Source organism: Echinops telfairi, unplaced genomic scaffold (genome assembly GCF_000313985.2).
Source record: "Echinops telfairi isolate 266 unplaced genomic scaffold, ASM31398v2 ScPeMD7_7400;HRSCAF=8409, whole genome shotgun sequence".
Classification (NCBI taxonomy): Eukaryota; Metazoa; Chordata; class Mammalia; order Afrosoricida; family Tenrecidae; genus Echinops; species Echinops telfairi.
The window spans coordinates 34,068,864-34,082,456 of record NW_022111300.1 but is presented as its reverse complement, the minus strand read 5'-3'; the positions used below and the strand labels follow the sequence as shown (position 1 = coordinate 34,082,456).

The window sequence follows — 13,593 nt, the reverse complement described above, 5'->3', positions numbered from 1 at the left end:
GATGGGATCAGGTATCAGGCATCTAAGACCCAGAATAAAACCATACTCCAGGTGAATGGTGGGGGCATGGAGTGGAGACCCAATGCCCATGTGTAGACAATTGGACATCCCTTCACAGAGGGGTCAGAGGGAAGAGATGAGCCAGTCAGGGTGCAGTGTAGCACCGATGAAACACACAACTTTCCTCTAGCTCATTGGTGCTGGCTTCACCCCTCTATCATGACCTCAATTCTACCTGACAAATCAGATCAGACCACAGCATGTACACTGCTACAGATAAGAGCCCGCAACACAGGGAATCCACGACAGATAAACCCCTCAGGGCCAAGAAAGAGAGTAGAGATACCAGGAGGATTAGGAGAAAGGATAAATCAATCACAAGGATCAATGTAGAACCCCCTCCCAGGGGGACGAATAACAGAAAAGTGGATAAGGGGCAACGGAGGATGATGTAAGATATGGAAAAAATAATCTATAACTTATCAAGGGTTTGTGAGAGAGGGCGGGCGGATGGGTGAGGGAGGGTGAAGAAATGGGGAGCTGATATCAGAGGCTCAAGTGGGAAGAGGATGCTTTGAAAATGATGATGGCAGCATATATGCAAATGAGCTTGACACATGGGAGGAATGTATGAATTGTGATAAGAGATGTAAGATCCCCCAATAAAAGTATTTTAAAAATAAGAAAATAAAACCCTCATTGCCATGGAGTTGATTCTGACTCACAGAGACCCTACAGGGCAAGGTTGAACTGCCCCGTGGGTTTCTTTTTTTAAAAAATCATTTTATTAGGGGCTCATACAACTCTTATCACAATCCATATACACATCAATTGTGTAAAGCGCATTTGTACATTCATTGCCATCATCATTCTCAAAACATTTCCTCTCCACTTAAACCCCCGGCATTAGGTCCTCATTTTTCCCCTCCCTCCCCGCTCCCCACTCCCTCATGAGCCCTTGATAGTTATAAATTGTTATGTCATATCTTGCCCTGTCCAACGTCTCCCTTCACCCACTTTTCTGTTGTCCGTCTCCTAGGGAGGAGGTCACATATAGTTCCTTGTAATCGGTTCCCTCTTTCCTACCCATTCTCCCTTTACCCTCCCTGTTTCGCCACTCACACCACTGGTCCTGTAGGGCTCATTCGCCCTGGATTCCCTGTATTTCCAGTTCCTATCTGTACCAGTGTACATCCTCTGGTCTAGCCAGACTTGCAAGATAGAATTCGTGTCGTGATAGTGGGAGTGGGGAGGAAACATTTAGAAACTAGAGGAAAGTTGTATTTTTCATTGTTGCTACATCGCCCCCTGACTGGCTCGTCTCCTCCCCGAGACCCCTCTGCAAGGGGGTCTCCAGTGACCTGTTAATGGGCTTTGGATCTCCACTCCGCACTCCCCCCATCATTCACTATGGTAAGATTTTTTGTTCTGATGATGCCTTACACCTGATCCCTTCGACACCTCGTGGTTGCATAGGCTGGTGTGCTTCTTCCATGTGGGCTTTGTTGCTTCTGAGCTTGATGGCCGCTTGATTACCTTCAAGCCTTTAAGACCCCAGACGCTATGCTTTTTGATAGCCGGGCACCATCAGCTTTCTTCACCACATTTGATTATGCACCCGCTTTGTCTTCAGCCGTTGTGTCGGGAAGGTGAGCATCATAAAATGCCAATTTAATAGAAGAAAGTATTCTTGCATTGAGGGAGTACTTGAGTGGAGGCCCAATGCCCTGTGAGTTTCTAAGACTTTAAGTCCTTCCAGGAGCAAAAAGCTTCGTTTTTCTCCTGTGGCACAGCTGCTGGGTTTGAACTGTTGCCCCCTGTGCTCCTTCTGTACAGATGGATAGCCTGGTGAACCCTCTGAGGCAGGTCTACTCTGCGCTATAAGGTCAGTAAGAGTTGGAATCAACTTGACGGCAATGAGGATTTTGTTTGATTTTTATGCCTTTTCCTAAAGGAGCCCCGTGACCCAATGGTTAAGAGCTCATTTGCTAACCCAAAGCTTGGCAGTTCACGTCCACCAGCCACCCGTGGGAGAAAAGCCCTGGCCATCTGCTCCCGTAAAGACCACGACCCAGGAAACCCGGCCAAGGGGAGGGTCTTCTCTGTCTGTAGACAGAGTTGCTGAGTCAGAACGGACTCAGGGTCAAACGACATGCCATGGGCTGCCTCCCCACCTTTCCCAGGAGGGCAGACGCACTCCCCCAGAGTATATTTATTCAGCACTGGTCCCTAATCCCTCTTCTTTTAACCTAATCGGACCCAAGAAGTCTTCAGCGCACGCACGCACCTACCCTTATCCTCCGACCCCGGGAAGCGCTTTAGAGTTTAAGTTCTGGATAAGGAAACTAACACTCGGGTCAAGCCATGGGGCTTAAGGCCAGGAGAGGGAGCGTTTCCAAATGGACCCAATCCAGCTCAGAAGAACCCAGGGGCTCGAGGGACACAGGGCGAATGTGGGAGTGAGTGTACAGGAGACTGCCCAGAGGCAGGCAAGGGGTGCCAGCTCTGCCAGGCATGACCACTCCTGTGGTCTGGTAGGTGCCCAGCTGGGTGCCCCAGAAGACCTGTCCCATTTCAACCAGTTGTGTGACTCCCATCACAGCACACCTTCACGGTGGCTTTTCCCTTCGGGGAACATGGTTCTCAGTGAGGACCAGTTCATAAATTATAACCCAGTTATACTCCCATGGAGTTAATCATTTGCTTTTATTACTATTAGCGTTGCCTTGGTGATAGACTGTTAGCGGCCAGCCATATAGCTGCAGCTGAGTTGAGATTACCCAGAGAGTGGTTGTCCGGCTAGGGCCCAGCTTAGTAAACAGTTTCCCAGGAAAATGCCCTTGGTCCAGGGAAAGCAGCATTTCCGGAAAAAGAGACCAGCCAACAACCACCGCTGGCACTTTGGAAGCACAAACAGAAGGCTCATTCGTTCCCATCTGAGAGAGGTGTTCTTTTCCTGCCGGGGACATGAGCTGACCCTTAATCTTTAGAGATAATGTCCATGGTATGTTTTAAACGGGACATGCTGAGCCACAACCTGATGTCCCTGAGCACACAGTGGCTTCCCTGGCCTTCACACCCCGGCAAGGAATGCCTGACAAAGTGAAATGCAGGCCTGGTCCTTGGCTGGGGCTGCAGCTGGTTGTCCCTGCTTCCCCACACCCACCCGCCAGCCCCTGGCTCCAGGGGAAGCAGTGGGAGGTGGCTATTTTGAGCCATCTATGGCTGTTAGGGCAGACTGGGGTCCTGGGGCTGGGTGATCTTCGGGCCTGAAAACCACTCTGTGGGGAAGGGGTGGGGGGAGACCATGACATTTCCTCCGGTTATAAAAACTACTTAAATCAGCTATTCAGTTAACAGGAGCTAATTTAAAGACCTTTCCATGTGTCTGCAGAAAATTTGTGGGCTTATTAATAGGCTCATTCTGCTGGTAAATGTCGATGGGCTTCCGACCATCAAACACACTTATATGAGGGGAGAAATGATGACCAAAAAACAAACAAACAAAAAAAACTGTCTGTTACCCAGAAGCCATGCCTCTCTGACTCATCACGGACTCCAGCTCATCCAGGAAAATGGTGGAGGGTGCATGATAGCGGGCAAGTTCAAATAACACCTGGGTAGAGAAAGAGCAAGATCATAGCCTAAAGGCTTCAGATGGTCCCAGTGATTAAAAGCTTAGAATTAACGTAATGTTAAGCATTTGTGTTGTCCTCGAGTCCCCACCCCCACACAATAACTTTATAATCATTAGCATTATTTCTCCTTAGCAGCACCCCATGGGAGCAGATAGGCCGATTGCTTCCATTCATCACTTGATAAAATCAGAGCCAGCGAGAGAGGAAGCGGTGGTTCAAGGTTACTCGCCTTCAATGAGAGAGCCTGAGCTACACAACCCTCTACCCAAGCTTCCAGGGGGTTGGCTAACCCTGGAGACACCCTGCCAGTGACACATTCCCTAAGGGCAGGAAGCCTCGGAATGTGTGAAAATCAGTTGATGGCTTTCCCTTAGCCTTTGGGGACAAGGAAGGAACATTGGTAGAGAAAGGACCAGAAGAACGGTACCCCTTTCTGCTAGCCAAGTCACTCTGGTCTCCATGCTACCCTGTGTCCTGGTGTGTGGATGAGTCTTCAGGCTAATTCCCCACTGAGTAAGATAGTTCATTTCAAAACACCTGTTACAGACTGCACAAGAACAGAGGACGACCAGCAAAAGAACAGATATATAAAAGAGAACAGATACATAAAACAGAACAGGTACATAAAACAGAATAAAAAGCCCCCGAGGGAGAAGTGGTGGTGATGAGAAGGGTATAAAAACCTAAAGCTGTTTGCTGCTGTTGTTTTTAACCCTGAAACTGATCTCCTGAGCACCGTATACAATCCTTGATTGGCTGAGCAGAGAAAGCAGCCGAGATTTGAAAAGGAGCAGAGGTTCTTTAATAGGCATCGGGGATTTCGCCTCGGTTTCACTTAGCAGAGCGGCACAGAACAAAAAGGGAAGGGAGGGCTCAGGGAGGGCCAGGCTGTAGCTCTCGTGAGCAGGAGCACGCTAGCCCTGCAGGGAGGGCTCAGGAAGGGCCAGGCTGTAGCTCTCGTGAGCAGGAGCACGCTAGCCCTGCAGGGACGGCTCAGGGAGGGCCAGGCTGTAGCTCTCGTGAGCAGGAGCACGCTAGCCTGCCAGGGCTCTCTGTCCCCGACAGACCGCCCTCACGTTCACCACTGCTGACAAGCCTGGTGCAGACCTGCTCGTGCGCGAGCACCTGCTGGTTGCAGAATTCTGGTTCAATCACCCTGGGACGACTGGCGCAGCCTCGTGAACTGTAAAGGTCAGTGCCAACACTGAGGGGTTCGTGGCCAAAGCCTTTGAGACACGATAACCAGCAGGTTATTTGGGAAGTAGATCGCTGGGCCTTTCTCCCAGGCCCCTGAGGATGGTCTCAAACTTCACTGGTCAGCAGTCAAATGCACCCACCATTTGCACCACCCAACGACTTCTTTCAGGCACAGTAGGAACCTTCGAATTAGTAGCAGGTTCTTTTTCTGCCTTATCACACAAAAGAAAAGCCGAAGTCCCAATTGGAAAACACTCATATGGGTCAACAGACAAACCTGGAACTATCATTTTATTTATTTGTTTGTTTTCTTTCGCCCAATGTCTATCTATATAAGATAGGTAGGGCAAACAATCCCAAGAAGAAAACAATGGGACCAGCTGTCCCGGGGGCGGGGGAGCTTGTAGCCAACAAACTCAGGGATAAGGGAACAACAAGAGATCTAAAATTGATGGCAAGGAGGGTATATAATGCCTGGTAGGGTTTGATCAAATGCAATGTATCTGAAAGGAAATGATGAGAGTTGAGTGGAGGGTGAGCATGATAGTGGGACAGGAGGAAGGTGAAAGGAAATAGAGGAAAGAAGTAAGAGGCAAAGCTACTTACAGAGGTATAGCTATAGGCATGTATATATGTAAATATATTGATTTATAATGAAAGGGACAGAGGCCAATGTACATATATTTATATGTTAAGTATTAAGATAGCAGATGGACTTTGAGCCTCTGCTCAAGGCCTCCCTGAACACAAGAACACTTTGTTCTCATAAATGACACTCTTTGATACTCACCTTCCTGACACAATCGCTGAAGACAAAATGAGTGCATAAGCAAATGTGGTGATGAGAGCAGGTGGTGCCCAGCTATCAAAAGATGCAGCATCTGGGGTCTTAAAGGCTTGAGGTTAAACAAGCAGCCATCTAGCAGGGAAGCAACAAAGCCCACATGGAAGAAGCACACTAGCCTGTGTGATCATTAGGTGTTGACAGGATCAAGTATCAGGTATCAAAAGATCCAAAACAAGCAATTATATGGATATGAAAGAGGGGGGTTGGAGTGGAGACCCAAAGCCCATCTGTAGACAACTGGACATCCCTCACAGAAGGGTTACAAGAAAGGGATGATTCAACCAGGGTGCAGTATAGCACCGAAGAAACAAACATCATTCCTCTAGTTCCTGGATGCTTCCTCCCCACTACCACGACCCAGTTCTACCTTACAAATCTAGCTAGACTGGAATATACACATTGGTACAGATAAGGGTTCTCGACACTTGAAATTCAGGACAGAAAAACCCCTCAGAAACAGCAGTGGGAGTAGCAATATCACAAGGGTAGGGAGATGGTGGTGGCAGGGGCTGGGGAAGGAGGAGAAAGGAGGAACCCATCACAAGGTTGGATATGTAGCACCCCCAGGGGGATGAATCACAGAAGTGGGTGAAGGGACACAATGGACAGTGTAAGACACGAAATAACAACAATAATATGTAATTGATCAAGGGTTCACGAGGACGTGAGAGTGGGGGAGGGAAGGGAAAAAAAGAGGAGCTGACACCAAGGGCTCAAGTAGAAAGAAAATGTTTTAGACATGTTGGTGGCAACATATGTACAAGTGTGCTTAATACAGTTGAATGCTGGATTGATAGAAGATTTGTAAGAGCCCCCCCCCCAATAAGATGATTTTTTTTTAAAAGAAAGAAAAGCCAAAGTCGGACTAATGTTCAGATGATGACAACAGCACCCATCTTTCCATGACAAATGGGAGACGAGGCTCCCTCTGCGTACGGTTTTCAAGGAGCTGTGTGCAGAGAGACGAAGACACTCGACAGAAGTCGTACAGCGAGAGAAGCACATCTGAACTCCGGGTCTCCTTACGAGCTCAACCGCAACAGGCCACCCACCACCACCCAGGCCCCTGTTCTCCCCACTCCCTGAGAAGAGGTAAGTGCTTCTGGAAGCATTAGTCTAAAATTTTCAAAAGTACTTGGAGGAAGTTAAATCATACAATGTTGAAATAAGTAAGCATCAACAGGTGCGTGCATTTAGTAAAGAGACCACTCAACTATTCGATAGCTATCCCCTCCTAAGAGGCATGAACATTAGGAGAGGAGGGAGCAACAAAACCCCAGGGTTCCCTATAAATAACTCTTTAATTGGAACGGCAAGAGAAGCAAATGGTGGGAAGGCTTCTGTGATTTAGGGGAAGGTCCAGGAGGGCTGTCTTCCCTGAAAGCTGCGCAGGAAGGAGCGCCACAGCCTGATGGAGATCTTCCAGGTGAGTGATTTCATCGCAGTGATTCCAAATGTCCAGAAAGGAGGGAGAAATACACTTATGTCTACGAGGACAACCTCAAGGTCAGCGGTGGGGATGGGCTTTCTTGCTGAACTGTCTTTTTTCACAAGTCCCAAACCATGTGTTTGCTAGAACAGGGAACTACAGATGTCATCTAAGCCTATACAAAGATACTCAAGTGCATTCAGAATTTGAAAATGTTCACATCCAAGTACAGAAAGGCTACTTTTCCCCGAGGGAGTGGCAAAGATCAAACTGTTTTTCGCTAACACAGCGTGGGCCACGGCACAAGGAAAGAAAGACACCCGCCCCCTGATGATGGGAGCAGAGAGTGGCGTAAACCTGTCGGAAGGCAATTTGGCATCATTGATGTACATTCCCTCTGACCCAGCATTGCTATTCCAGAGAAGTGACCCAACACTAAATATGTGCAAAAGGCATGTGTATGTACAAGTGTGTACACTACAGCCTATTCATAACACGAGAAAGCAGGATCAGCATAAATGCCCAGCAGGAAGACTGGTTAAAAATGAGAACACTAGATAAAAACACTCGGGCCACTGACATCGAGTTGATGCCGACCCACAGCACCCCAGAGGAAAGGGTAGAACTGCCTCGGTGGGTTTCTGAGATTACCTTTTGACTGGACTAGAAAGCCTCGCCTTTCTCCTGGTTAAATATACAACCAAACCAAATTCATTGCCACCGAGTTGATGCCGGCCCATAGTGACCCTCTAGGGCAGGGTCGAACACTGCCTCTGAGTTTCTGAGACCGCAACTGCTACAGGAGTAGGAGGCCCCGTCTTCCTCTTACCAGTTAAATACAAGAGTGCTTCACAAAGTTCACGGGAAATTCCATTCTCTTTTTTTCACCAATTTTCTAAGTCCCTCATGTATTTTTGGTATACTCATGCAACCAAACATCAGGTAGACATATCAAAGGCATGTTCTTTCCATTTGTAATCATGAGTCATAATGTCCAAGATAACTGGGAAAGAAGCAAGAGGTTTCCTACAGGTATTTACTATGGAAGGGAAATGGATTTTCACTCAATTCACAATTTAAAAAATTTGACTTTTTTTAAAGGGAGAGTTATGAGTCTAGCTGTTGGTACACTGTTCTTGGTGTCAGGTACCATGGAGTTGCCTCCGACTCATGGCAACCATTAGTACCCTCACGGCACAGCCAAACAAAACGCTGCCAGGCCCTGCACCGTGCTCACAATTGTATTTGAGCTCGTTGCCGCAACTGTGTCCATCCATCCCATCCAGGATCTTCTTTTCCGTTGCCTCCAGGGACTGGTCTTTCCTGATAAGGTGTGCAAAGCACGTGAGATGACGTCTTGCCACCTTCAATTCTCATGAGCCTCCTCGCCGTGCTTCCTCTGACGGCTCGCAGTGCTCTCAATATTCGTCACCACCGTAACTTAAATTCTTTTCTAGTCTGCCTTATTCAAATTGTCCAGCCTTCGCATGCACATGAGAATCAGGAGCACCTTAATCCTCAGAGTGAAATCTTTGCTTTTTAAAACTTTATGGCGGTCTTAGGCAGTAGACTTACCCAAGGCAACATGTCACTTGATTATCTGACTGTGACTTTCATGAGCCTTGGTTACAGATCCAAGTAAAATGAAATCTTCGGCCACTTCAATCTTACCTCCGCTTATCATGACGTTACCTCCTGGTCCAGTTGAGGATTTGTGTTTTCTTTACATTGAGTTATAATCCATACTTAAGGCTGCAGTCTTTGATTTTCATCAGCCACGGCTTGGAGCCTTCCTGGCTTGCAGCAAGCAGGATGGTGGCATCTGCATATTGCATGTTGTTCATGTGCCCTCCTGCAACCCTGATAGCATGTTCTTCTTCGTATAGTCCAGCTTCTTGGAGTTATTTGCTCAACATACAAACTGAATAAATACAGTGAAAGGATGTAACCCTGACCTCCACCCTTCCTGATTTTAAATCACGTAGTATCCCTTCTCCCAAGTTCTCAGGCCATGCACAGGTTCCATGTGAGTACAGAAGTGTCTTGGAATTCCCATTCTTCACAATCCATTATTTATTATGATCCACACAGTCAAATTCCTTTACCTAGTCAATAAAACACAAGTAAACACCTTTCAGGTATTCTCGGCTCTCACCCAAAATCCATCTGGCAGCAGCAATGATATTCCTTATTGCACATCCCCCTTTGAATGTGATTTGAATTTCTGGCAGCACCCTGTTGATGGGCCGCTACAACTGTTCCTTAACTGTCTTCTGAAAAATTTTACTTCTTTGTAACATTAATGATATTGTTCAAGAATTTCTGCATTCACATGGAAAGTTGACCCAACAGTTGTTGATATCAATATAGATAAATGTTCCAAATAGTAGTTTTCTCTGGGGATAGGGTTAGGGTTAGTAGATATACCCTTGTATACTGCCCCCCGCTACCCCTGCCAAACAGGCTTTTTAAATCTATGTAAAAGAGAGAAATTGGGGTGGGGATTATTTCCTTACATTTAGAATTTTAACAAAATAATACTGGTGGAGAGGAAAACTTTAACTAAATAAAAGGTTCACACAAAATGGAGAATTCTTGTTAAAAGAAGTTTTCAACGATTCAATATTAACCCAGATACTCTAAACTCAATTTTCCCTGACAGGAGATGAATCTAAACTGATTCTGGGGAATCTGCTAAGAGATTTGTTGTTATTCAGCACACAGATATAGATATATATCAGCTGAGGCACCTAATTTTACCATAAAAATTGCATTAAAAATGTGCTGAAAAACTCGGCTTATAAAAGAGTATATATATGCGATATATATATAAAGTCTTCTAGCTGTTAAGAAGTTTAGTTAGTTGGTTTTCAGTCCATTGAAATCCAGGTAAGTCAGTGGTTCTCAACCTATGGGTCGCAACCTCCCTTTGGGGGTTGAACGACTCTTTCACAAGGGTCGCCTGATTCATCACAATAGCAAAATGACAGTTATGAAGCAGCAACGAAAATAATTTTATGGTTGGGGGATCACCACAACATGAGGAGCTGTATGAAAGGATCGTGGCATTAGGAAGGTTGAGAACCACCGAGCCAAGTAGTATCATATGGGTCCCACAAATCCAGAACAGCTAATCCAAGAGTCACTCAGGTCGGGTAGCTAACCACAAGGCCAGCAGTTTGAACCCACCAGCTGCTCTGAGGAAGAAAGATGAGGCTTCCTAGTCTTATAATGATAGATAGCCCTGGAAACTCACAGGAGCAGTGTGCTCGGCCCTGCAGGGTCACCATGAGCCAGGAGTGACTTGGTGGCAGTGGGCGAGCCCAAGCACATCTCTGGACCTGTCCCTGGACTGGACTCAAGCTGAAGCACAAGGAAATAAAGGATGTCAACATAGATTCTCATGAACTGAAAATGGAAGGGCTGTAAGAATTTATAAAACACATTTGAAAGAACTTGCAAACAATTTCAAAGTAATAAAGAATAGGTTAGTGTAGACAAATCAAATCTTTAAAAATATTTTCCAAAGACTTCCAAATACAGCACATTCTTTTTAAAAGAAATCATCAAAGAAAATCTTAATTTAAGCATTATATTTTAGGGTGATTTTTTCACAAAAATAAAGTACTTTATATTCAACTTAGTATATCATTCTACAGTGGACCGCAGTTGGACAAGATGGCTGAGAAGCATCTGCCGGACGCATTGAGCCATCCATCGTAAGTAGGTACACCCTTAAAATGACTGGAAGCTACGTGACATTTTATCATGAATAAGATGTCACACATTATGGCTGAGCCACTATAGAGATGGAAACAATCTCGTAGGGAGGTAAAGAACCAACAGGCTCTGGGCACTCTAGGGAAAATGTTGCTCAGAGCATCGGAAAGAAGAATTACATTTTAAGTTTCTTGATTCTTCCTTAAGTACCTAGGACAGGGACCGGCAAACAGTAGCCTCTCAGTAAATGTGAAAAGAACGCACTGCACCTCCTTAATAATAAATGCCTCTTGACTACAGAAAAGGATAGGCTACTTAGGAGACTTTTTCCAGCTTCCATTCCTAAGTTACACGAATCAACAAAAAAAGGACAGTTGGTCAAATTCCCCAAGGGAGAGAGATCATGTTTTGCTGAGTAAGACGTGATGAATATCCACACAAAATGGTCCATCCACTTCCTGGGCTTTTGGTAATCAAGGTCTAGGTGAAAATGTAACATATCAATCACATACTGAAAAATGATCTCAACAATAATTTTGCATCACTGTGTTCTCCTAGAGCTGAATTTTGAAAAGCAAAATCAAGAATGCCTACCCGAACGAGTTTTTCTGAATCCCCTCTCCATTTGCTGACGATGGTGGATGCAGAAATATTAAAGAAGGTTGTCTTACATTCGGTGGCCACAGCTTTGGCCAGTAAAGTCTTTCCTGTGCCTAGAGACACATGTGGATAAAATATGAGCAGGTAATTAAACTCTGTACCTCCACTTAAACTTATCAATTTCAGTCTCATCGATGAAAGAGGAAGTGAACCCCCTCCAATTGCAGTCCAGTCAACTGCGACTCCTCGTGACTCCCCAGGACAGCCTAGAACTGCTCCCAGAGGGCCTCCCAGGGGTCTAAAGGCGGACTGCCACATCATTCTCCTGCTGAGCTGCCCATCTCTCCGCTAGCATGGTGCACAGTACTAACCACTGTACAATCAGGGTCCCTTGACCTGAGCATGGATGGGGCCAACTCATCTTTGACAACACGTACTGCACACCGTGATGAAGAGAGAAGGGCATCTTTACCTGGAGGGCCGTAAAGCAGTAGTCCTTTCCAGGGGGAAAGAATCCCCGTGAACAGTTGTGGGTACTATGGAAACAATAAACAATGATGAGCTTTGGTCTCAATACTCCATCTTCTGTACCTTTACCATGAGCAAACGTGCAAGCATAGAACGGAGAACAAATCTTTCTCTTTTTCTATCCCAGGTTGACTTTCGCACCAGATAAAATGGTCTGGCTGGATCTGTGTGGCCTTTTAAAAGAGTTGTATATGCATAAAAATACACATTTTTAGTATATGTATATATGAGAGAGAGAGAGAGAGAACGCACAACACTTGGCAATTCAACATTTTTCAGGTCTGTAATTGATATCAATTATATTCATCATGTTGTACAACTAGCCCCCATAAACAAACTAAAAGCCTAACTTTTCCAACATCGTAACCAGAAATTTAAAAAGAGAAAGATCATATCCAAACCAGGGCACTATGTGACATATGAATTCTATGTTAATAAAACATAGTTAATATGTCCAAAAAGAAAAGTGTATGCAGGTCCTTTTCCTCTCTGCTGCGATAGTCTTACCTGACTAACAGCACTGCTCCCCAGTCTCCGTGCAGAGCATTTGGCATTCTTTTTAATGTAGTAAAGGTGGTACTAACTTTAAGATAAACACTGGTCAGCAAACAAGGGTGTATCGGAACAAACAGAGCACAAGCTAGGGTGAAGCCGGTTTTAGAAGTTGGGATCATGTAGTGGCAAACGCATTATGAGACACTGACTCCAATGAGGCATACATGGGCTTCAGTGAGTCTCTCTCATTAGTTCAAGTTCAACCCGTCTGAGACATGGGCAGGGTTGGTAGAGAACAAGAAAGAAAACAAGAGTAAAATCAAAACCAGCTATTCAATTCTTGCTAATGCTGAGGTCAAAACTCAACACCATTACAACACAGAGCTTACAATACTGTGGAGATAAGTCTATCCTTTAAAAAATATTATATGCTGGGTTCACTTAGAGGAAATGGTGATGATGTTAAGGGGTCCATATAGAAAAAGAATGTTTGGAAACTGTTGTGATAGCAAATATACAATTCTGCTGGACATGATTGAACTATGGAATGATTTGATGGATGTATTAACCCCAATTAATAAAAAAAATAGAGGACATGGTGAGTAACTATTAATTCTGAACAGCATCATATTTCTTATCCTCCTGTCTGAATACTGAAAGGAAGAGGGGGCAGGAGAATAATCCAGATTTAATATTTTTGTCTCCTTAGGAGAACCTGAAAACCAGGGGAATCGTGGACTCAATGGTAAGCATATATAGGTCATTCTGTAAAATAAATGTGTTTCTACTAACTGAGGAAGATTATAGAAAATGGCCACAAACTATCTGAAGCTTCTCCCATCAAAAAGTGAAGTCTATTTCTCTACGTCTTAAATCTGGATGGGCTATATGACTCGCTTTGGCCAACGGGTTATTAGCAAATATAAGACTTTAAAATATAAGACAAGCAAATATAAGAGGAGGCTTGAACACTGCCATAAGAAATGGGCTTTGTCTTTTCGTGTGTGTGTGTGTGTGTGTGTGTGTGTGTGTGTGTGTGTGTGTATAAGATTGGGCTGGCCCACTGGAGGATGTGAGACCACATGGAGAGAGGTCTCAGCTCCACCTAGCCTAGCTGATGCCCTGGACATGTGAGCCCA

At 45.2% G+C, this 13,593-nt stretch overlaps 1 protein-coding gene across 1 annotated transcript in view; it reads right to left on the bottom strand.

Annotated features, from left to right (window-relative positions):
* Positions 1-13,593, bottom strand: part of KATNAL2 (katanin catalytic subunit A1 like 2) — a 60,563-nt gene that overhangs the window by 24,170 nt on the left and 22,800 nt on the right. The window contains exons 9-11 of the mRNA XM_045296046.1: positions 11,904-11,967; positions 11,426-11,544; positions 3,525-3,616 (exon numbers count right to left, since the gene is read on the bottom strand). Coding sequence (XP_045151981.1) covers positions 3,525-3,616; positions 11,426-11,544; positions 11,904-11,967 — 275 coding nt within the window. The remainder of the gene's footprint in view (positions 1-3,524; positions 3,617-11,425; positions 11,545-11,903; positions 11,968-13,593) is intronic.